The sequence below is a fragment of the Catharus ustulatus genome, chromosome 1 (genome assembly GCF_009819885.2).
Source record: "Catharus ustulatus isolate bCatUst1 chromosome 1, bCatUst1.pri.v2, whole genome shotgun sequence".
NCBI lineage: Eukaryota > Metazoa > Chordata > Aves > Passeriformes > Turdidae > Catharus > Catharus ustulatus.
In genome coordinates, this window is record NC_046221.1 from 156,636,697 (window position 1) to 156,661,760 (window position 25,064).

Consider the following 25,064-nt stretch of genomic DNA (forward strand, 5'->3'; position numbering starts at 1 on the left):
GCAAACCTTTTGAAATGTAATAGAGCCTTTGTGTGGTGATTCTAGTTCAAGTTCATGCTGTGCAGTACTGTTTTCAGCTCAAAAGATGAGAAATATTGGTTGGAGAGGTGCTGATTCAAAGAAATTTTAATCATCCCCTAGTAGGACAGGGAATAAAGGAGTCCTGGGTAAAAGATGTATAATCTGAAACACAATCAGGACCATTTTACTACAACAATAATGAGATTAAGCTCTCATCAATTTAATCAAACTTAGAATTGTAATTGGATTCACCATCTTGTGTTACTGTACTCTGGATTTACAGAACTCCTGGAAGGACTGTGGGCAATTAGTCAGCATCCAACACAGCAGACTTCCTATGACTTGGATTTGTTGGGGAAGTTGTAATATTTTTGTTAAGAATAGGTATTCTTAAAATGTTCCTTCTGAGATAAATTATGGATTTTGCAATAGTGAAGATTTCCAAATAAACAGTTTGGAATGCTGATATTGTCAGTTTTTCTCTATTAAGGAAAACCTTTTTTTTCCCTGAAATTCTCCTACAACTGACTTGGAGTCTCCCTTTTCCTCTGGGAGCTTGTCTCTTACCAAAGCTTGAATGTGTCCCTTAAAGGGGGTCTTCATAAAATGCAATCTAACAAATCAAGGTCTGTTTTTTGCAGTACCATGACTTAGATTTGGGGGTTTTTTGTTTGTTTTTTTTTTTTTTTTTCTGATGTGAAAGCAAAAGGAACCTTGCTGCCAGAGGAGGTGGCCATCCAGCTCAGTGTTCTGTCTCCAGCAATGGTCATAAGCAGTGAGTTTTCAAGAACTAAAGAGGACAGGCGATGTGTATAAAGATATTTAGCCTTTACTTTGACTTAAAAGCTTTCTGAATTGAGGAGGGTGTGATTTTTCTAAGTCAACTGTGAAGTTTTGAGAATTCACTGAGAAATATTATTGCTATTGGGCTATGCTTCAGTAGTTGTATAACATGCTTGATTGAATCAGCCTAAATTTTGATGCTTCCTTTTCTTAGATACAAGGCAATGAAATTGCCTAAATAAAGCAAAATCTATTGCTTCTATTGTATAATGTTAGTAATTTTCAAACCCACTTGATTTAGGAGTATTTTTAAAGGATAATGTAATTCTTAGAATATTTTCACTTTCAAAATGAATGTGGAAACTACCTCTATGCAATTGCAGTGCAGTTCCATCAATGCCCTGTTCTCTTAAGCCGTGATCATGTGGATATCCTTGAGTGAACCTTGCATTTTTCACTTGTTCCTCCATCCAAAGTAGGAAAAAGTCTATAGAAAATTATTTAGATATAATGGGGTATTAGGTAAGACATCTGAATCTGAGGAAATACAGGAGAAAGTTCCTTAAGGATTTGCAGTCAAATTGACCTGACTTCTGTTTCCCCTGATCTTGTGTAAAGGAAATATTACCTTAAGGACAAATGCAGTAAACATTTCTGTTTACTTTGAGGTTGACATTCAATCTTAGATTTATTATATTGATTTACTACAGGCAAATAGGGCATCACTGTGCTCAGCATCAAACACAAGTGTTTATATTGGCTTAGCCAAGGGAGCTGGAATCCTGGATTGTAGTTCTGCCCCAGGAAGATTAATTCTAACTGAAGAATAATATGAAACAATTCTACTTTGTCATTATCTGATGTATCTACCACTGTTATTTCGTGAATTAACTGAGGACTAATCATTGCTTAGATCTCTGCTATGATTAAATGTAAAGAAAAAAATCCATGCAGTTATTACTGCATGCAGTTAAATTCCTGTTGCATTAGCTGCATCCTTGGTCTGAGAACATGAGATTTTAATCTCTAGCATTATGGGAACCTTTAATCACATGTTTATTTACTGTTTGTGATCTAGGAAATGGCATTGCTTCATATAGCTAAGCGGTGCAGAATGTAATCTAAGGATTAAGAAAAGGCAAATCTTCCTATCCATTTGACCTTGAAAATCTGATTGGATTTCCTGTGCGATCTGGCAAGATTTTTCCCTAATTATCTAAAGCTTGGTGTATGCGAATGATATTGCAAGAACTGTACAACTATGAATAAAATTCTAATGCTTAGCTGGATTTTCCCATTCATCTTAGATTTCAAGTACAAAGAAATAAAAAAGTGCAATCTGATGTAAAATGTGATCAGTGGACTGGACTTTGTTCATACAAAACCTAAGTCTTTTACAATAACAATGAAGAGGCAGAAGGTCTTAAATCAGTTTGATTAACATTAGAGCATAACAGGAAAAAAAAATACTGAATCTTACTTTGTACTGCTTTGGCAATGGGCTGTGGCTGTTTGTTAGTAAAGTCATTTGTCTTTAAAACAAATGGGGAAAATTGTGTTTCATTTTGCTGGGAGTTGATTTGTAGCCTCTTCAGGGGTTTCAGTAGCATCTTCAAGTGAAACGAAAGTTATTTAAACAGTGCAAGTAAAAGATAAAGGGTTTTTGCTTAAACTGTTCAATAAAGTGTGTAGATACTTGGGATAGGAAAACTGATTTTTGGAGTAAGTAATGTGTTTCTTTTAATAATGACTTCAGTGACTTGAAGTTCAGTATCTACTAGAGCAAGAAGAGAATGGTCTTACGTTTTTTATTAGCTCAAAGTAGTCCCATATTATGAGCATATTCAGCATTAATCACATTGTTGCAACCAAGTCCTTCAAATACCTAATTCAAATAACTTTCGAAGCTAAAGTATTTAGGAAAGACAATTAGCAGTGTATTGATCTGTTGAGGAATTTGTGCAGCTGGCTCAACCCAAGAATGTTACTGAGGTAGATCTCTGTACTTAACTCTTTAAGAGCATTTTAAGTGCATCTGAGGTGTCTGGAAGAACTCATTTCCAGGTGTAATATTTCGTGGCAATTTCTAGGAAGTTCCTTAAACCACTGTTGATTGAAAACTTGTGGTTCTCACTTTCAGGTGGGCAGGGGGATTGCAGTGTATGCTGTGCTGTGGATTTGGGGATAGCAGCATATGACTCATCTTGAGAAAACAAATTTTTAGCTTTACCAGTTCATAAAAATTTGGTGCACTTTGATGTTGAATGTGCTCTTATTTTGTAAGTTTAGATTCTTCAGGAAAAAGTCCTTTACTGTAACAGTAATTGCAGTGAAAGAGAACTTGTAAAGGTCTTGCACCAGGCTGAGATCAATTGAACTACCTGGGTGTCTTGGTGCACTGCTCTGTCACAAAAAAAATACAGCAAAATGCATTAATTGAATTTAATACTGAATGAAGCTTAACTGTGCTTTTATGACTTTGAACAAATTTTAGTCCTAACATTTAAAATCAATACTAAATCAAGTCACATCAAATTTTTTGCAACTGCATTTGCTTCAGTCATTACAAATGGATGTATTTTTATTGCAATTTTAATAACTGGCATTTTGTGGTGTAAAATATTGCTAAGAACAGCAGATTTCTGGTCAGTTTTAAGCTTTGAGTGTTAACATTAATAGTGTAATACCATCAGCAGCCTTAAAAATTAGTGTTGTGTTTTTACTCTATCTCTAAGTACCTAATCTTGTTTTTCAAGGGAAATCAAAGAGCTTGGTCACTACTGCTGTTGTTACATGAGGAAAGAGGGATGTTAGATGTATCTCTGTGTTTGAATGCTGTGATAGCATTATGCTTTTGCACCTGAATGTGATGTTTGCAAACTTCGACTTCTAAAAGATACCAGTTACCTGACTGCTGAGTGGGAACATCACATCCTATAAAATTTTAGTCTTAATTTTACCTGGAAATGAGTTCCAAATTAAACTGATGTAACTTTACATCTGTTTAATTGCTCGTAATTCCCTAGTCTGTGATGTGGCATTTCCAAATTTCCATTTTAACCTGGATTTTGACTTTTGAAATGTTCTTCAGTTGTTAGCTGGTGTGATAATGATGATGGAGGCTTCTTTTTTACTGAGCATGATGAAGCAAGGTTGCTTTGATAGGGCTCCTCCAGAATTTTTACATTGCTACAATCCATAGGAATCAAAAACTTCATAGAGACTTGACAAGAAGTTTTGAAAATACAACTGGGGAATTCTTTCCCTTGAAGAAGCCTTCAGACAGTCTGAGGCTGGTCTGACTTTCTTAGTTTTCAGACACTGAACAGTGACTTGGATAAATTGTTTATTTCCTGTTTTGTGTTGGTGAGGTTAAAACTTGCATGGAAGATAAGCTTTAGTTATTAAAAACGATGTTGGCATCTTAATTTCTGTAGTGGTAAATGGAAATGGACTGGTATTTGTCAAACAAATCTACTAATCATGCATGGATTTTTTTCCATAGTTAGAAATTTGTTGGTTTATTCTGCTTTTCATTGGATCTAATTTCAAACCAGATTGTCTTTCAAGGTGTACTAAAGGCTGCTTTCCCCTATATTTTTGATTGTTTTTCTTTTCATTCAAGTTTTTATTATAGGCTCCTCTTGGCCTAAGATCACATTCCCACCAAAGAAATTGCCAGGTCTTGATGAATGTCCTTAATTTCTAGGGGTCGAGTAGAGCAGAAGAGTGTTTCTTGTGGTGACAAATTAACAAGATATATGGAGGTGCTTGTGGAGGACAAGTGCTAGATTCCCAAAGAACAACTTCTGTGGCACTTCTGGAATGGGTTGGATTTTGGTGCATGCTAACGTGTTTAATGCTGCAGCCCCCAGCCTGATGGACCCAATCCAGCAAACACCTCAAGAAATGCTTCACTTTGTCTCCCTCTCTAATGAAATGACATCTGCAGTTTTGCATTAGCACACTGGAGAGTCACTACTTGGAGAAAAGTGTAATCAAGAGTCAGTTTTGTGTGTATCTCTGGAGTGAATAGTCACGCAAGCCAGGCTTTGAACTCGTAAATCCCATTCCTAATTATGCCATTGTTGGTATAACACTAATCTCAGATTTTTGAGTGTGATCTATGTGCCTCAATTACATTCCTGAAATTCTGAAAGATTAACTTGACATTTGTTCCTAAGTGCACTGTAGAAAGCCACCATTAAAACTGCATACTTTATTTACAGAAGATAGTCAAATTGTTGAATATTAAACTATGTTATGTGTTTTTTGGGTTTTTTTTAATTTAAACGTGATCAAAGGTATCTAGGAATAGTTTTCACTACTTGAACCATATAAAAAATGTATCCTAAATGTTAAGTGAGTACAGTGTTTGCAATATTAATTCAAGGTGCTGATATAACCATGAATATAAAAAAAGGAAAACATACTTTACCTATTGCCCTTGTATAACCAATTGCATGTATTAATTATACAATATGTATATGCCATACAGTATTAGCTTTGAAATTTATTTATATGTAATTTGAAAATTCTAAGCTTTTAGATTGTTGCATTAAACTGAAAAAATAACTTTTCTTTAACAGAAATTGAAAAATTCCAAAAAGGGGAAGGAAAGGAAGAGGAAAAGTATATTGATGTAGTCATCAATAAGAATATGAAGTTGGGACAAAAAGTTCTGATTCCAGTAAAACAATTCCCTAAGGTAAGTCTAATTTCCATATTTGATAAATTTGAGTTCTTATAAAAGATATGTCAGTAGTATCTTAACTATTTTTTTAATGTAGCATTTAAAACTACTACCAGTCACTACTTACTATTGTGCATCCTGTTCTGTAGGAGCTCTGAGGCAGAAGTGATTCTCATTGGAATAAATGTGCAGGAAAGTGTTGCTGGTCACACAAAATAGTGTTTGTGAGCAAATAATTAAACCATATCTTTGGGATATCAGGGTCCTCCTCTTCGGGATATCAAAAGGAAGAGCACATTTTGAAGTTGAATCTGATGCCAGGCTTTGAGATTTTATTATTGTAGCTGGAAGTGCAACCTAAAATACACCGTTAAGGAATTAATTGTGTAAATTTTCTTATCCTCCTAAATTTCAGCCATTATTATTCTTGAATGAATTATAACTTGACTGCTAAATTATGCAGTCTTTTCTGGAGGGGTAGAGACTGTTTCATTAGTATCTTTGCCCACCATGAATTCTTAACTCTTCTTTACTGCCAAGTATTATCCTGCACTAAAATATTTCTGCCTGGAAGCATTTATGCAACATTCAGTAGGCTGTGGAACTTTATTATGTTGGTGCTGCTTAAAATTTTAAGGTTAATGTTATGACAATCAGATTATCATTTTTTTAATTTGTTTCAAATGGCTTTTTCTTCCTGCTAGAAATTTCAAGACTTTCAGTTCATGGAGGAAAAAAGTCACCATTCATTCCTCCTTCTGTTTAAGAAAACATTTTATAATTGTTTTTTTTTTTCCCTCCACAGTATCAGTGTTTTTCTCATAGGCCTATGCAGGGTAACTTGCAAGGATTTCTTTACTGCTGTTCAAAGTTTCATGAAATATTCCTTGAGTGAGTGCAAGGCTGCACATCATGTGGGCACCTCTTTGGAACTCTGACTTAAGTCATCTTTATGACTAAGTAGAACTGTATACAAGCAAACAGAAACATAAAGATTTGGATGTAAAATACAGGAACCTCTTACTCTGTAGTCAGTGTTTGCAAACAGGATGTTTTTCTTCTAAATGTTGAGATGTAGATACTTGAGCTCAGGGGCAAGAAAGGCAAACTGGTTATTAAAAAGGGAAACTGCCTTCTGAAAGGTACTTCTGCTTCTTTATCTAGTGTCAACTTTTATAGGACTAAACACTGAAATTATTTAGGGTAGCTTGTAGGAAAGCTCTTGCTGTATTTTCAATGGCTAGGGATGCTCTGCTGTTTGATTCTGACCCATAGAGACATTGAACTGGAATAAAGCTCGGTGTATGCTATGGAAAGAAACCTGAATTTATGTCCAGGCAGATCCAGAGGTGCAAAGTAAAACAGCTGTGAAGAACAGATATGTCATGTGAGTTCCTGCAGCTCCACTAGGACTGCTCCATAGAAAGCAAAATATTGGTATCTCTATGCACATAAATTTCTCTTCTGCCAGAGTGAATAAAATCCTAGATACTTAATTACCACAATATTTGGGGACTCAGCTTCTCTTAGAAATTTCCATTTTATTACATGTAGATGGATATTTGATAAAGATTGCTCATTAAAGATTCTGTTGAGTCAAAATGAACTAAAATTTCTCACAGTATAGGAGTAGTCTGGGAGGTGAGTATCAGTTCAGAATTATGATAGGTACTCCTGATATCTCTGAGAAGCACCTGCCCTAAACCACAACCAGTCACTGAAATTTGCTATCACTTGGTATTAGAGCAAGGTTTGTGGTTTTATTTTTGGGATCTAATAAACAATGACACATTGTATGAAATGACATAGCAAACAAAGAACCTTGGGATGACTTGGGGTGTTGGTGGAAGAGAAGCTCAACATGATCCCACAATGTGCTCTCCCAGTCCTGAACCCAAAGGTGTCCTGAACTGCATCCAAAGCCTTGTGGGCAGCAGGGGAGGGAGGGGATTCTGCCCCTCTGCCCTGCTCTGGTGAGACCCCACTTGCAGAGCTGCATCCAGCTCTGGGGTCCCCAGAGCTTAGGATGTGGACTTGCTGGAATGAGTCTAGAAAGGTCAAGATGATGGGGGCTGGAGCACCTCTGCTAGGAAGATGGGATGAGAGAGCTGGGGAAGGCCCCAGGGAGACCTACAGCATCTTCCAGTACCTGAAATGGGCTTACAAGAGAGCTGGGAAAAGACTTCTTACAAGGACATGGAGTGATTGGACTGGTGGGGATGGCTTTAAATTGAAAGAGGAGAGATTTAGATTTAATAGTAGGAAGAAATTCTTCACTGAAAGAGCAGTGAGGCATCTGTTACAGTTGCCCAGAGAAGTTGTGGATGCTGCATCCCTGGAAATGTTCAAGGCCAGGCTAGATGGGGCTTTGAGCAACCTGACTGAGTATAAGGTGTTCCTGCCCATGGCATGGAGGTTGGAACTGGGTGATCTTTAAGGTCTCTTCCATCCGATACTTTTCTGTGATTTTCTTCTGCAGAACTTAACAAAAATTGTTGTGGTCCTCATAAAAATCTGAAGTAGTGTTTCACATAAAAGCTCTGTGTCTCTGCATTGCTGTTCTCTGTGTGTGTGCAGTTTCCTAGACCATTTCACCTGTGGTAGATGTTGGTATTGCTGCAATGTGTTGTTAGAAAATATGAAGGGAGAGTTCCTAAGAAAAATGGTTAAATGATTTCTCATTTTTGAGTTTTCTTCCTACTGATCAGTGTTGGTGCCAAGTACTTCAGAAGAATGAAATTCCAGACTTAAATATGGATGAAATCTGCAAATAAATCTTCTGCATGTATTCAGTATTGAATTCAGTATTGAGTTCTGTATTGAATTCAGAGTTCTGCTATCATTCTGGCATGTTTGCCTGCAGTCCACACTAATGCTGTTACCTACTTCACAAGATCCTGAACAGACATCTCCATTTTTTCAGGAGATGAAGTCTTTATGGGGTTAGTGACCTGAGAATCTGCTGTTTGAAACTGACAGAATTGTTATAATAATTGATAAATCTCTCAAACAAACTTTGGGTTACTATTTTGGGTTTAATCTAACTTTGGTAAACAGGAGTTACTGAGAAAAAACAAGTTTGCCTCAACTTCATTAACAGAATAGTCCCCAAAATAAAGGGTCCGTTTATAAACCAGATCAACCCCCACCCCCCAATTTATTAAAATTGTTAAATTCTTAGCAGGGTTAAATGGATGAAAATGAAACTAACCGCAAATTTAATTGATTTTTGCCAACAGACACTATTCCTTTGTTTATATTTTTCACAGATGATTCTGGAAAAGAAAAATGACCTCTACTGTTTACATATTTTGATATTTCATTAATCCCATCCTAATTTTTTGTTATACAAGAAGTCTGTGAGCCAAAACAACCCATCAGTGCCCTACCCCAAGCATGACAGCTCGCTAGATCTGAAATGTATAGTACATGCCTTTTCCTTTAGAACTTTTCTGTAACTCTGACTCCTTGAATAAATCATAATAGCCTCAGCACAGGTCAGGCAGTCCAGGCTCTGATCAGATCAACCTGGCATGGTAATGCTTGCTCACATTTCCTGTCCTGCCAGATAAATTCTCATGATCCCATGGCTGGCTCCTGTGCAATTACCTCTGACAGCCCTGGAAGGTGACAGGTTAAGTGCAGCAGAAACTCTTCAACTAAAGTACAGAGCAGCTGGGTTTCTGTGTGAAAAGAATCTGGTAGACCTCATCTTCAAAAGCGTGTACTGTTCTTTTTTGAGCACCTTTGCATATATTGAAAAAACATTAATTTCTGGTCTTTTGCTTAGTGCACAAATAGCTGAGTGCTCCTGGTGATGTGCTTAACTGGCCTTAACCTAAGAGCTCTTGGTTCTGTGATACTCTAGAGTTATATCCTTTAACTGAGAACTTTTGTCTTGTTCAGCCTTGGCAGTGTTAGTTAACATGCTTACTCTCGTGCTACAGACAGTTGGTCTAAATGGTTTTTTTTTTCTTCTATATCTGGACTGTGATAGAAGCTGATAGAAAAACCAAGACAACCTGAATTTTGTCTGTGCTATGAAATATCTCAAGATGGTTAGTCCCAGGAGTTATGTTCAGTGTCTCCTTGAGGCTGGTTGTGTATTTGAGTAAATTTCCTTGTGTTATTTACAGACTCCTGTGAAAAAAGTCCCTGATTTAATATGTCTTGATGTGATGACAGATAGTCTTACCTGATAAGACAAAACCTTGTGGAAACTCCTTTATAGATTGCAGGCCCAGTCACATCTTTTCAAAATAAGATAGAGCAGAGTCTTAGTTTTTTGCTTTGGTCCAGCCCTGCAGATGCCTCCAAGAGGCCTGAAGTGCTGTGATGCAGAAATTAATCTGAGGTATTTAGGTGAAGCTTGAGCAAGCTTTGGTAATGCTGTCTGCAATCCTGTTTTAACTGGGACATCTGCTACAAGTAAGGATTAGAGAGGTTGGCTTTTATGCAATCTTATAGGAAAAGGGGCAACTTTTTGGGGTAGAACTGATTTCTAAATCAAGCTGCCTATAGATAGGAGTCCATGTGGATGCTGGATGTCTAAACTGCAGGTAGTGCAATGAGATCTTGTCAGCTTAGGACATTGAGCTGAGAGTGACTTGCTGTTTGATCTGCTGAATATCTCATCTGACTCTGGGTCCTGTGTGTGACCCTTAAACCTGTGTTTCTCTTGTTTCATGCTTGAAAATAATCTTCAAACTTGCACAGACTTTGAGGCATAAAGGCGAGCTGATCACTTAATGAAGGTCTTGATGTGGTCGTGTTGATGGAGGGACTGTGGATCTGTCCCAACTCTGCTATGAGGAGCCATCACATGTGAAAGGTGTTTCAGAGCTTTGTTGAGTACCTGTGAGGCAGGAAGGTTTTATTCCCCCTCCCATACATTTAATGATGAATATGCATTGTGAAGTAGTTTAGTCTCAGAACCCTGATTTTGCTTTGACAGTTTGCTGAACTTGGGTGTTCTGAATTAGATGAAAAAAATAGCTTCCATGGATGCTAAATGGAATCATGATGGTTTTCCATGAGATGGATCAAAACTGTGGGGAATAATTATTTTCATTTTGACAGGCTACCATTTTAAAAATTGCTCATAGAACTACACTTAAATACTGGGTAAATCTCAGAAGTTAGGAAGAAATGGTCTGTTTTTCTCCAAAGCAATACTTTAAATATATTTTCTCAAACGTTACTGACTTGTGGAACTGTATCCATTTAAGCCTTTTAGTTCAACTTTAAAAATGAAAATACCTGTTTTAAAATGTTGTCATGTACAATATATCTGCCATTGTTATGTAAAGTCACAGAGAGATTAATATTTTAATCACATGACCAGTTAGAAAGCAATTTTTCATAATAGGTCAGCTCTAAGGATTTCTTAAAGCAGAAATGAGAAAATGTGGTTGCATAACCAGAAGTGATGTGGAGGAACAAGCATCAATTGTAATAGCAGGGATAACTTTTGAGCAACTTTATAGTAAAATTGACCAAGCTTTCTGCTATGATTAAATGTTTAAAGACTATTACCATGTTACATGAAGGAGAGTAGTTTGTGGTAGAATATTGATGCTTGAAGCACTTACTTTTCTATAGAAACTTTATCTTCCTGAGATGAATAGGAAAAACCTTGAAGTTTGCCTTGTTTCAGGTCATTCTAAGGGAAAGTGCTCTGCATCTTAAATTAACTTTTTTTTTTCTTTTTCCTAGTGACCCTGTCACAGAAAACCATTACAGAAAACTAATATTTCAAGAAAGCTTTCTATGGCTTTAATAACAATGGAGTGCTTAAAGCTTTGCAGGAAAGCATTTGGTCAAGCATTTATACTTTCACTAAGTGTTTTAAGCTGGATGAACCATTCTTAGCAGACTTGCCTTGGTTGGGGATAAACAAGGATTACTTTTTCTATTATATCCCCTTTTCTGTAATACATACATTTAAAAAAATGCTGTAGCAGTGACATTAATTCCTTTTTTTTTTTTTTTTGGTTATTTAGCTCATATAGTAGACCAAATGATTCTGAAGAGAATTTCATGCTCTTTAAATGTTCTTTGTAACTGTGTTTCTCCAGAAATGTTTTCAGGGAATAGTTTCAAGCAGTGATGTGGTAAGGAAACAAATGTCTAGACAACTGTTCAAGTCATGTTTTGTTTTGGTGATTCTGAAAAAATGGGTGCTATGCAGTGATGCCCATAATTTCCATTGTATGATAACTGAAAAAAATATTTCTTAAAATGAGAATTTATGAACATCTAGGAAAGGAAACAATATTGAAGTAAAAACCTTATAATAAATTATTTTATTATTTCTGCTGTGAAAGATGTTTTCTATGTAAGATGTATTTTAAATTGGAAATTTGTCACAGACTTTAGGATAATCTGTAAAAGGAAACAGATACACTCTTTCAGTACAGTTGTCCATTAGCTGGCAAATACTGGTTACTATATTCAGGAGAAAATGCTGTATCCCAGGATATTGAGGAAGGACTGTTGCACTGCATGATGTTTCTTTACCCACAAAGTAAAGCAGAAATACAGGAGGATGAGCTTTCAGTGATCACAGATTTTAGGAATAAGAACACCTCTCAAATCTTGCATACTTTTGCTCAAACTAATGTATTATGGGATGATATTTTGTTCAGAGGGTACCATTTATCAATAGCAGGGTGTTAATTGGTTAGAAGTGTAGCTGAGGTGCTAATTTTTCCTATTTTATCTAATTGTTTCCTTCCCAGGTCTGTTGATCTGAGTCTTGATGTTGTTTTTGCAAAGGTGCCTGTAATTTTGCTTGAGATTCCATATTAGCCAAATCCTTCAGAGCTGGTCTAGAAGCAAATTTGAGCTGGGGATTTTATCTCCTCTTTTATATGCCATTGTCCATAATTTCCTGGTACTTACCTAATACATTAGAAACTGTCTTAGTGCAGACAGTTCCTGGTTTGACCAAGGTGATCCAGTGTAGGGACATTTATGGTTGACTCTTAAGAGTTCATCTGTCCTGTAGAACTGAAAACTTCACCAGCTTGCACTGGAGCACAGTGTGACTGCTTTAACACAGCATTAAGCTGAAGCTGGTGAAGGTGAGGACTGTTTTTGGTATTTGCAGCAGTTTGGAGGTGATTGTGCTGTGTTGAGTGGGGCAGGTAAAGAGGGGAGATTCTGATCCAGCACTAGTGAATGTGACTGGTCTGACTCAGGCAGAACTGCTCAGATGTCTCAGATGTCAGGGTATCTAATTCAGAGATAGTTTACAGGCTTGAGATCAAGAATAAACTTGAATTTGTTATTTGTTCTTGTGCTCTTGGGGCAAATAAACCCTAGATGTGGAACATGGGACGCACTCATGTAACTTGTATGTGAGCAGTCTTGTGTCAGAGCTTACCTGGATCTGCCAGGCTTACTTGCTTCTGTAATACCAGCAGATACACAGATTTTGCTAGTTTTGTAAGTAAAATTTGTCTTACTGTGTGCTGGATTTGTACCTTTAGGTTTGAGTGCTTCTACTATTTGATTGAAAGTAGTGTATAAGTAATAATAATAACTTAGTGACTGATACTCTGAGTGTTTCTGTATCTATGCAATATTTCAAAATAAACCTTTGATCAGATGTTTCCAATTCAATGTAAAAGGCAGATAGACCAATAGTTTTAACAAAATGCAGTACCTGTTGAAAGTAAATAATCTGTTTTCTACTGAAAGGATCCTTCAATATCATAAATGGGTTTTATAGATGGAATTATCAACTGAAATGTTCCAAAGCCTTTTAGTTTTGTTATGTGGGAGCAAAAATGCTTTATGATGCTTTGTAAGTCATATTTTACTAACCTTTGTTTGTGCTTTTATGCTACAATTAGAGGTACTGTGCTTTCAAATCAGCAGAATTTCAGACTTGCAACACAAGTTTCTTATGCTTCAGACTTGTCAAATCAAATATTTGGAGCCTCAGTGCACAGAAAAGAATAGTTCAGTGGATCTCAGGATACAGAATGCTTTTTCATGTTCATTAAATGTGTCTAGAACATGTCATCTGTGCAGTCCTGTTATAGCTTCTGTAATGTCTGATTTTGGCCCTAGAGATTTCACGGTTTTTAAAAGATGAGAACATTTGGAGGTATTAAAGTTTGGTAGGTCAAGTTTTAGATTTACACAGCATTAAACTACTTGGTTTTAACTAAAAGAATATAACTACAGTAAGAGTGTTTGGTTTTGTTCCTAGTAGCTTAAAAGGCTATTGTAAGTAGCCATAAGTAATCTTAAGTAATGCTTGAAAAATGAGGGGGTGTTCCACTACATGAAAGCTTTGCTTTGAGCTGAGCTATCACCTTCCTTTAAGGAAACTCTTGATAAGGAGTAAGTGATGTCTCAAAATACAAATTTGTTACAAATGGTTTCAAGTTGTTTGCTTTCCTTAGTTATACCTTCAGAAGCAATAAAATCAGAAGTCCAAGTTAAAAGGAATCTCTAGAGAACATCTGTGCCTTCAGATGTTCAACCTTCTGTTGCAATAATCATTGTAAATTAAATTGCACAGGACCCCATCAGTGGCCCTGAGTCCTGACTATTGTCTGCATGGGAAATTTCTACCTGTATCTGTTCAATCTTTCTAATTAATAATTTTCTTGACTATATCTTAGGTACTATATGAAAAAAATTGACAACTCTAATAAAAAAAAAGAAATTCCCTGAGAATTTTAGGAAAGACTGGTTCATGCAAGGCCTTAAATTTAATAGGTTCTGTGGACTATAGTAATCCATAAGCCATTTTCTCAAAAATATTATGTCAGGTCTACACTGGGAATTGAATTTGCAACTAATAAGGGGAATAAATTTATATTTTCCTGTTTAGTTGACTTTTAATACTTACTTTCCTTTTTGTTCTAAAGCTGAAAGAAATTAACTGGAGCTGTAGACTTTCTCCATTTTAGGATGAGTCCAGCTGGGCCTTTGCTTATCAACACTTCAAGTGTAGCTACAGGAGATTTGGGACTGCTATTTCCCATTGTTCAGTCCTTTCAAATAACTCCAGATAAACAGGGAGATCAGTGAAGCCCATCTTGATTCTTCAGTGACACAATAACATAAAGACAAGCAAAGAACTTATGAACTGTTCTGTTAATTTGAGGCCACAAAGCTTAAACCTGTTTGCTGTTCAGCATCACTATATTTTATTTCTGCCTAAAACTATCTTTTACATATGATTCTGTCACTTGTGTTCAGTTGAGTACCTCAACCTTCTTATCTGTAGCAACCAGTTTTCCATCATGGTTTATTGGTGGGAATGGGAGGTAACTCCTTTAACCTTCCTTTTCTGGTTGGGACACCTGGAGAAGCCTCTCTGTTACTCTTTGTCCTTTGCCAGGTTCAGTTTCAGCTGTGCTTGGGCCTTCCTCACCCCAGCTCTACACAACCACACTTTATCTCTATGCTCTTCCCAGATCACCTGTCTCAACTTCCACTGTCTGTGCATTTGTTTCTTGCCTTTTAGTCTGACCAGCCTGTCCCTGCTCAGCCATGCTGATCCCTTGCCTGCATTCTTGCTGCTGGGAATCACTAGCTCTTGTGTTCAGTAGAAGACTTCCTTAAAGATCTGCCAGCTCTCTTCCACTCCCTCATCCCTGAGGGCAATCTCTCTGAGGATGCCACTGACTAGCTCCCGTAAGAGCTGGAATTTTGCTTTCCTAAAGTTCAGGAGTCCAGCTTTACTCCTTACTTGATCCATATCCAGAGCACGATTGCTGCTGTCCCCAGTGAGCTCATATGGTGACAAACAGGTCCAGTATCACCTCCCCTTTCATAGGTCTGTATTACCTGGGTCAGGAAGTTATCCCCTGTGCATTCCAGGAGTCTCCAGGGTTGCCTGCAGCTCACCTTGCCACTTCTCTAGCAGATGTTGGAGTGGTTGGAGTCTCAGAAGGACAAAAGCTTTGGACATGATGCCTCCTGTCAGCTGGAGTAAGAGGGCTTTATCAACAGGCTCCTCTGGATCTGGCAACCTGTAGTGGACAACAAGTTATCCTTGAGTTCAGATATTTCTGTATTGCTGGAACCACTGACATTCTATTAATTGTACTATATGATTGTACTTAATGGTTTTAAACTTATAATCTAATCATTTGCACCTATGAAAAAAAGTTTTTTCAGCAAAATACCCCTTTTAATTTACTCACTATTCATTGCTCAATTTACAGTTAAAAATCCAATGAGGTTAATGTTGGTTTTTTTGTTTTGTTTTTTTGTTTTGTTTTCTTGCAGTTCAACTTCGTGGGAAAACTTTTGGGTCCACGTGGTAATTCTCTAAAGCGTTTACAGGAAGAGACACTGACAAAAATGTCTATTTTGGGAAAAGGTTCGATGAGGGACAAGACAAAGGTAAGGCCTGAGTATGTCAGTAGAGTTTTGTTCATTATCTTAAATTTCTGAGGAGGGGAACAAACCTTTGAAAATTGGAACAAGTAAAAAGCATAGGAGATCCTAATATTGATTATTAGTAAATGTCTCTTTGGCCAGTCAAGCCAAGATTCCACATGCAGTGGGCAAAGCAAGCCAAAAGATGAAAATAGTGGAAGGCAGAGAATTTTATGGGAGCTAAATTCCTGTCTAAGAGGGATACTGGAATGGGAACAAGTTGAGGCTATTGTGTTGGTCTACACAGTAAATGAAAAAAACCCTGAAATGTGTTCCCAAGGTTGTAAAATGTATCCAGTGAGTGAGCTCATTTTACTTTGTGTGCTGTCATAAGAGTTTTAGTGTGTAGTGGTTTCTTAGAATCACAGCATATCCTGAGTTAGAAGGTACCTGCATGGATCATCAAAGTCCAATTCTGGCCTTGCAAGTAGTGGAGAAAGTAATGGAAGCATTGCCAAGTCATGTTACAGAAGTAAAATAAAATAATAAAAGTAAACTTAGCAAAAAACCACAGATTGACCTTAAAAGTTTGATTATGGGAATGATCTTAAAAAAAAAAAAAAACCTGCACTGAAATTCTGTATGTTTTGTTAAAGGTGCTGATTGAAATGCTTTTTTACCAGCTCCTACACAGAAAATTGACTTCTCTGTTGCTTATTGCTGTTATCAACCAACTTGATTGATAAACACAGAAAGGAAGTTTCTTAGCACTCTGTTTTCTGCACAAATCAACTGCACAGTGATTTTTTTTTTCTTTAGGAGAAAAGGACAGGGAATGCCTGGTGCAAGTATATACTAAAAAACAATGTATGGGGAACTCAGCTTCCAGTGCTAGTGACTCATGTGCTTTGAGTAACTGCGCCTGAAGTGTTTAACTGAGAGCAGTTCCTATTATAACTAAATGTTTGTGCTGTGATATTTATATTAGGTTACTTTCTGTTGTTAAGCTCTCTTATTTGTATTGACAAAATAATGATTTTGCTGACAGAGTCTAATCCTGCTGAGTGACCTCATACTAGTCGTGCTCTGACAGTGATCTAGGCTGATTTTTGGTATTTTTTTAACTTTTTTAAACATCTTCATAGTTAAACACAAATCATGTAGATAAGAATGTTATTCATGAGAAGCAGAAATGGATTGTCCCATATAAACTTCAAGTTGCAATTAGGGGTGTGCAGGGGAGGAGATTTCAGCTATCATTGCAACTTATAATTTTAGTAATCTAAAGGGTGCAGTGCTTACCTGGTGCTTGCCAAATATAGGAAGCTGCAAGGGAGGGTCAGTTTTTTAGACAGCAGAACTGCTAATTATTTGATATGACATTATCTGGTAAAGCAGTGAAATAATTTCTAGTGCTGGTTTCATCCCTTGGACCTGTCAAGTACACACAGGCGAGGGGCAGCCTGAGAAAAGCAAGTGCTGCCCTTTTGGTCTGTGAATATTTTGCATGCGAATGTCAGTATTTGAGAACTGAGCTCTGCTTCACTCCATTGAACTCAACTTTGCAGTCATTGAAGTGGGTTAGGTGAAGGAAGATGAAAGAAATAAGCTTGCTTCTGAAATAGCTAGTGAACTCTTTTTGCTAATGTTCTCTCATGTCATATGCTGTTAGCTTTATGTCCAAATAGCACAGTTCTGTGAAGGATGCACTCATTGGGTAAAAACCTCAGTGAGAGCAGCATAGTAAAACTGAGATTGAAATAATATTGGTAAAAAGAAGCTTGCTCTTGTGGAATATTAGATCAAACCTGTTTCTCTAGACTTTGAAGAAAAGTGTCTTCTTCATAGAAATGGTGCACCTGGGAAAACTCTTGGGGGCATTCCTCCTTGTGCTACAGTTTGTATGTGAGCAGAAGCTGTTGGCTCTTTGTGTTACCTTTTAGTTGCAGACATCTGAACATGAGTGAACAGTATCTTCCAACTCCTTCAACGCTTGCATTACAATGTTTCAAACAAGAATGTGTAAAACCAATATTTTTCTTATTTCCTAGGAGGAAGAGTTGAGAAAAAGTGGAGAGGCGAAGTATTTCCACCTAAATGATGACCTACATGTTTTAATTGAAGTATTTGCTCCACCTGCAGAAGCATATGCCAGAATGGGACATGCATTAGAAGAAATCAAGAAGTTCCTCATCCCTGTTAGTATTTTATTTTTTTTTTTAATGAGAATTCTGGTAGTCTGGTAGAGTGAAAAATGTTGTCTCTAAAACTGACTAAGCTGATCTAGTGAACCCCCATTGCAGGGGGTTGGAACTAGATGTTTAAGATCCCTTCCAGCCCAAACTGTTCTGAACAGTACACAACATTGGTCAGGTCATGTCGCTTAATTTCCTTTTTGAAAGAAATTATCATTGTCAAATACTTTGCATTTTGATACAGGCAGTTGTTACTGGGTGAATCTGCAACTGTCCACAAAAATCTGATCACCTGACCTCAGTAAAAAAGAAACTTATTCTTGCTTAACTAATCATATGCAAAGTATCACAGACTACAAATAATTGCAAAAATCTGTAAAATGTGCCCCTGTTTTCTGTTTTCTTGGTACACATGAAGCATCAATTCTGTTTAAGAATTAATACATTTAAAGCTGTAGTATTTCTCTCACCTATAATCCTGGTTTAGTGTTGAGTGCTAAGAGTCAATACAGGTTTATCTTGTATCTTTAGTTTTATCACAATATAAGTGATACATGAGCTATACTTGTTTTCTGGTGTATACTTCAGCTTCCAATGTATGGATGTATAAAATGGCATCTGGTTTCTAGTACAATTTTGTACTCCAAGTTTGGAATATATCTCAGTAATGGGTTTCTAATGTCTTCTATTCATCTGCTCCTCATGTAAGAACCAACTTTACTTCTCTGCAATATTAAACTACTTGGAAAAATCCAACCTCTCTTAGGAAGCTCTGGAGCACTTGAGGTGATGGTTGTGTGTGGCGCTCTCAACTGTTTTGTCTCCGGAGTGAACATTTCTTCTGTCTTTATTGGTGACCAAAGGAATAATATAGAAAGCAAAGCATTTTCAGGGTGCATTGACTTCTGTTTATTTTTATTGCTGAAAATGTTACCTGAGTGTTTGTGTTCATTTTGTGTCATCTGGGAAGTGTGGGGACCTGGCTAAGGAAAGTTTCCTGAGTGTGTATCTGAGTGACAGCAGCTTGTAAATGTCTGAGTGGAGCCAGTGAGGCTGTACTGGGAACCAGTTGGGGATGGCTTTTGTACAGCAGTTGGTGCTGATGACTTAACAGTGCTCCTGTATGTATTTTGGTAATTATATCTTGTACCAAACCTAGTCCACACCTGTGAAACCACCCAGAGGGTGGTTGGGCACTGGAACAGGCTCCCAGGGAAATGCTCACAGCACCAAGCCTGACAGAATCCAAGAAATGGACATCACTGTCAGGCACATGGTGGGATTCTAGGGGTGTCCTGGGCAGGGCCAGGATTTCGACTTAAATGGTCCCTGTTGGTCCCTTCCAACTCAACATATTTTATGGAGCTAAGTCTCCAGGAGCTGTGTGCTCCTTCTGAGGTGTTCCTTCTGAACCTGTTTTTGTCTGGATGAAGTGAGTTCATGTGCCCCAATACTACACCATGGTATGAACCAAAGCATGATAAATAGCAGCTGTCAGGAGGTTCAGCAGAAATATATCCTGATGTGAAATAACCCTAATGTAGATGCACTTTAGGATAGTTAAAAAGCAAAGATGTCCTGGCTATTATGTTGTCATCTTATAAAAAAATCAAGCATTGCATTGTACATTTGTCTGCAGGTTACAAATTGCTTTTTCTTGATGCGTATAAAAAGAGGTGAATGTGCATACACATTCAGACATCCAAACTGTTCAGACAGGGGATACTCAACAGAATATTTGTAGGAATGCTGAGCTGTCATAATGTTGAAGGCTCTTCTATTTACACGATTCATGATTTAATGGTGTGGAAGGATAAGGGAGAATTAAGTTCTTGGCTATTCTAGACAGCAAACAGCTGCCTTTTTTAGATAGAAATATGTTCAATTTGATAAATACTTCTTGCACGTGGTGGAAGGAAGGATATGTCTGATCCCCATGCCCCTTCCATCAGAGGTCTTATTTTTCTTCATTGAGCTTGATTTCCCTAATGTTGCCATAAATGAAGTAAGCTTATCAAAACCTGGTCATTAGTGTGTTAAGCCAGTAGAAATACAGACTGATAATGAGCAATTCCATTGACTGGTGTTTATACACTTTTCCATCTTTATTTTTGATCATTGCATCTTTATTATACTAAGCTGAACTGATGCTGTATAATCTTTCCTGAACTGTAGGATCAAGCCAACACTGTCTTAATTTCCCTTTGGCTTTTCAAATGTAAGCTCATCAGAATTGCTCTAAATGCCTTAATCTCTTTTGCCTGCCTCCCCTTGCAGCAGCCACTGAAGGAATAAGAAGCAGCTTTTTCTTCTCTAGAACTACTTTTTGGTTCACTGCTGCCAAATGCAACTTTGTTTTTTTAGGGTTTTTTGGGGGATTTTTTGGTTTTTTTTTTCCCCTCCAGGTTCTGTTGTTGCTTTCTTAAGAAATTACCTGTTTTATTTCAGGAAAGGTGCCCTGCTACGAGTATATATGAATATGATCATAATTGGCATTCTCCTTACAATGTAGAGTCACTATGACTTCCTACAGTTTTAGATGCTAGACCAGATTTATGAATATGTTTATTGTTCATCTTTCAGATCAGTGCTGAATATAGCATCACATTTGGTGCTACAATGCAGAATACAGAATATCCTTGTGATAGCTGACTATAGCAAAAACACCTCAGCCTCTTATTGTATCTTCAGATCTACAGGCAAGCATCCTTGCATTGAAGTTTAACCTCAATCAGATGCAGTAGTGTAGTTTCATTTAGACTATTGGCATAACTCAACCCAAAACATAAAAACTGGTTTTGAGGGTATTTTTGACTGTGCTTATGTTGCCTTGAGTCTTACCTTTCTTCTACAGTTAGAATTGCAGCTTCTGCCTTTAAGTATATTCTTTCATCTTCCTTTAAATTAATCAGTCCCTGTATTCTGGCCAGACTCTTTGTTCAACACTCTAGTTTGATTATTAGATTGGTGAGTATTGTGTTGATACTGGTTATGTCAGAATTACTTCTGTCAGGTCACAAAGCCAGGTACTTGCAACCTCACCTGCCCCTGCTTGCTGTATTATACCAGGGTTTCAAGGCCAGGCTGGATGGGGCCCTGAGCAACCTGGTTTAGGGGAAAGTGTCCCTGCCCATGGCTGGAGAGTCAGAACAAGATGGTCTTTAAGGCCCTTTCCACCCCAAACTGTTCTGTGATTCTACGGTTATGGCAGTTCTGGCCATTAGAACTTAAGTCTATTTTGTATAATTTTTGAGTAGTGGCAGTCATTTGTCTTCTGACAGATATAACACTAATTATGCTTTACTGTTGGTTACCAGTTTCTTGTTTTCCTTGTCCTTAAAGCAAAGTGTAGAAATGTCTTTGAGAGAACAATCTATACCAGTTATATGACAATGTGATCAGAATTCACCACCTTTTCCTGTAGTCTGTCCTACTGTCTGCATATTTGGTTTGTAAGATGTGATGAAATAGCTTTTAATGGCATTTTGATGAGCTTGGTGGCATTTGGAAGCTCTCACAGACTTTTCTGTAAGTAAGCTGGCAAATAACTAAGGTTTAGAAAGGTGACTGGAAACCTGGTAATTATTGGTTGCTTACTTGTCAGGTTAAAGATCTACTTGAGAGCTTTGCATAACGGCAAGGGGTTTTGTGGAGATCTGTCCCAACATGATATAAATAAATAGCTTTGCTAAGAGTTTGAGTGATGAAGTGAAATAAGGTCTTAAGCTAAAGTGATCCCAAGAAGAGCTGCTGCCAATGTGTTGATCTGGCTGGGTGAAAATCATAGGTAAAATTTTAAAGAAAATTTAGTTAGATCATGTAAGTATTGGGACTTGTGGGTTGAAAATCTCTTGCATGGATCTTGATGTAAATGCACCCTCCATGGGTGGATAAGACTGTAGTTAGAGTAGGCAATTTATTCATAAAATGAGAGTACACCTATTCACTTGAAATTCAGCAGCAACATTTGACTGAAATTCAAGTGTTTCCACTGCCTAAGCTGTTCAGAGAAAGGATGCAGTCTAAAGCATTTCCCTGTCCATCTTCTAGGTGAGAAAAAGATAATTGTCTGCTTAATTTGACTTGAAGTGTGCTGTTTCCAGCAGTGAGTATTCATGAATTGACCATCTGCTACTTTTAATTGAGGAATCCATTTCAGAGTCTAATGGATTAACACTGCAGCTTATCGTGGCTGCCTTGTTCTGCCCCTTCACTCTGCCTTCTCCTGCTGCCTCTGGTGTATGTGATAAGGGCCATGCTTTCTGTTCTGGGCTGTGCACAGTGGAGCCCTTCTCCGTGGCCTAAGGCTGCTGCTGTGTCTGGTAATGTGCTGCAGGAAAGTGAGAAAGCATCAGGGAGAAAAGGGACCCAACACACACAGTGGCAACCCATCTTTGCTAAGGAATTAAATTGAATATAAAATGATCAAAGGTATTTTGTCAGGGGCTGATTTCTGAAAAAAGATGTTTTGTGAAGTAATTGTAAAGGGCATCTGATACAGGCTGTCAGAACTTTGATATTGTATGTTGTTGGTACACCTTCTTGGCATTTTGTTGTTAAGATTGAAGTTTTGTTCTATACAGGATTTAGAATTTTGCATTTGTAACCAGTTCTGATCCAGCAACAAATGTAAAAAAAAAATGCAAAGCAGGTTTCTGTAGAGCAGCTGGTCAGAATTGTGTTAAGTTTCCTGTTTGTAGTCTACTCCCTGTGATGGATTGGTTACATATTGGGTCCTGGCCATTTCATAATGGAATCTGTTTCTCAAAAGCTTCAATTATGCCATTTGAAAGAGTTATTCCAGTCTTCTAGACCTTTTTCATATTTGCTGTTTGGTTTCTGCTGCAAAATAGAGGGTGATCTCAGGTGGGCAACTGGGAGTGAAATTGCAGAACCTATTTAAGGCAGTTTGGACAAAATGCTGTTATGGTGCTTCTTCTTTTAACACCAGTAACTTTCTTCAGCAATGGCATATAAAGGACAACTTTTTTATTTCCATTTATAGAAGTCTAGGAGAAGCAGAATATTTCAAGGATAATTGAGAGATTTGAATTCATGGAAGTTTTAATCTCCTTTCAATGCAGGGTTATGTTTCAAAGTCTCTAAGACTGCCTGACAGTCTTTTGGTCCCTGTCTAGTGAATAAATGTAATAAACTCAGATTTTCAGTGAGATGCAGATTCTTTGTTTTGTCATTGAATTGTAAAATGGGTGATGTTAGAACAAACCTTCCTTCTTGAAATGGGAGGATTTGCAGAAGAGCTGTTGTATGAGAAGTATCCCTTTGTTCCTGTGGGAGCACCTATTAATATTTTGATACTCAGTACGGATGCACCTTGGGTAAAATAGTTATCTTTAATTCACCTTTATGGCTGCATTCTGCTTGGCTCACTTTAAGTGGAGGAGAAATGATGGAAAAATACTTATATCTCAAGAGTTCAGTGCTGGGTCTGTTTTTATTCCTGTGTGCTCTTCTTCTTCAGTCTGAAAAATGCGCTTGAGGAGTACCATATTAATTTCACGTGTAACAACCTGAGCTTTCTTATTGCTAGACCTTGAGAGTAGAGGATTTGTGCAGACAGAAATAAGCCATGTGTCCTTGGCATTTTCACCATTGTCTATAATAGAATTTAATTTTTTGAGCTCTTATTAGATAACAGTGTATGTGTGTATTGAATGAATTCCTGTGTTTATTCTATAACTCCTGACTTTAAAAGTGTGGTTTCCTAATCTAGTCTTTCATTTTCATGTGCTGTTCTCAACAGTATATTTATTCTCTACTCTTTTTTCAACTCTCTCTTTTTCCTGCTTTTAACACACAGTCATTCTACAGCTGGAACTACACACTGGATATCAGTTTAGAATATGGGATATTGTTTTTTTTTTCTGGTTCCCCCCTATCTCTGCAGCATTTTAATATTGCCATTTTAATTGGTAAAACTACATAAAAATATATGCAAAGGGAAAGAAAAACATGCCCAAGCAAAAATGCCAGTTATTATGTAGAATTCTCTAATAATGTTTGGACTGAATATTATTCCTATCTTATTATGCATATTAAACTTTTTCAGTGGAATGTTTAACTTTTTAAGAGAAGACTTTCAGGAGCAGTGTCTGCTGAGAGTGGTGGGTAAACAATTAAATTTTCTTCTCACTCTTCATCCCCCTTGTTTTAGGACTACAATGATGAAATCAGACAGGCACAGCTTCAAGAATTAACATATTTAAATGGTGGCTCAGAATCTGCAGAAGTTCCAGTTGTCCGTGGGAAAGCATCAATGCGAGCAAGAGGAGTGCCTGTTCCTGCCATGTCCAGGTATGTGGAATTTCATTTGTATTTATGTACTTCAGGCTTCTCCCTTCAAACACAGTTCCTCCCCCAAGTACAATATATGAAAAATATATGAAAGATTCCCAAAAGAAGAGCAAAAAGTCAGGGAAACGACCTTCATTTATTGATGAAAGTTTAGTTCATTTGGGCTGTGGAATTTGAATGCTACCTTTGTAAAGAAGCAGTGCACAGCATAGGAGATGTTCAATCCTACTGTGAGCACCTTGATTTCCAGCCTTGAGTTGCTCCTTAGGTGCAGTCTGTGCCTGGGCGCTATGGAGTTCACAGCAGTAAATCTGTCTTTCCTCAATGTGAATTCCAGGCAGCATTTCCAACTTACTAGTATGGTTTTCTTTATTCATGGTACTACTAAGTTTTCATGGTTGTGATGAAATGATACAGAAATGCTCTGGAGGTAGAATTTGGGTTTTCTTGTCTGAGTGGCACTTTGTGAAAAGTGGCTTTTGTATGATTTGGAGTAGGCAAACTCTGCTGCTTTTGCTGTTTTTTCTTTGTCACAGATGTTTTATTTTTACTCTAGCATCCCCCATCTTCATTGCAGTACTGAGGTGACAGTTTCAGCTTCAAGTTCTGAAGTGTGAAAGCAAAACCTAAATAAAGTTCATAACTGTTTATGTTACAGAGTGCAGAGATTGTGGCTGCAGCACCTAAGTGTGACTTAACTTTGGTAA

The 25,064-nt window shown here is 37.4% G+C and overlaps 1 protein-coding gene across 2 annotated transcripts in view; it reads left to right on the forward strand.

Annotated features, from left to right (window-relative positions):
• The window catches only part of LOC117001603 (KH domain-containing, RNA-binding, signal transduction-associated protein 3-like), a 96,004-nt gene that overhangs the window by 20,897 nt on the left and 50,043 nt on the right, over window positions 1-25,064 (forward strand). For both annotated transcript variants that reach the window (XM_033070044.2, XM_042779653.1), the window contains exons 2-5: window positions 5,394-5,512; window positions 15,755-15,871; window positions 17,899-18,045; window positions 24,218-24,357. In XM_033070044.2, the coding sequence (XP_032925935.1) occupies window positions 5,394-5,512; window positions 15,755-15,871; window positions 17,899-18,045; window positions 24,218-24,357 (523 nt within the window). The remainder of the gene's footprint in view (window positions 1-5,393; window positions 5,513-15,754; window positions 15,872-17,898; window positions 18,046-24,217; window positions 24,358-25,064) is intronic.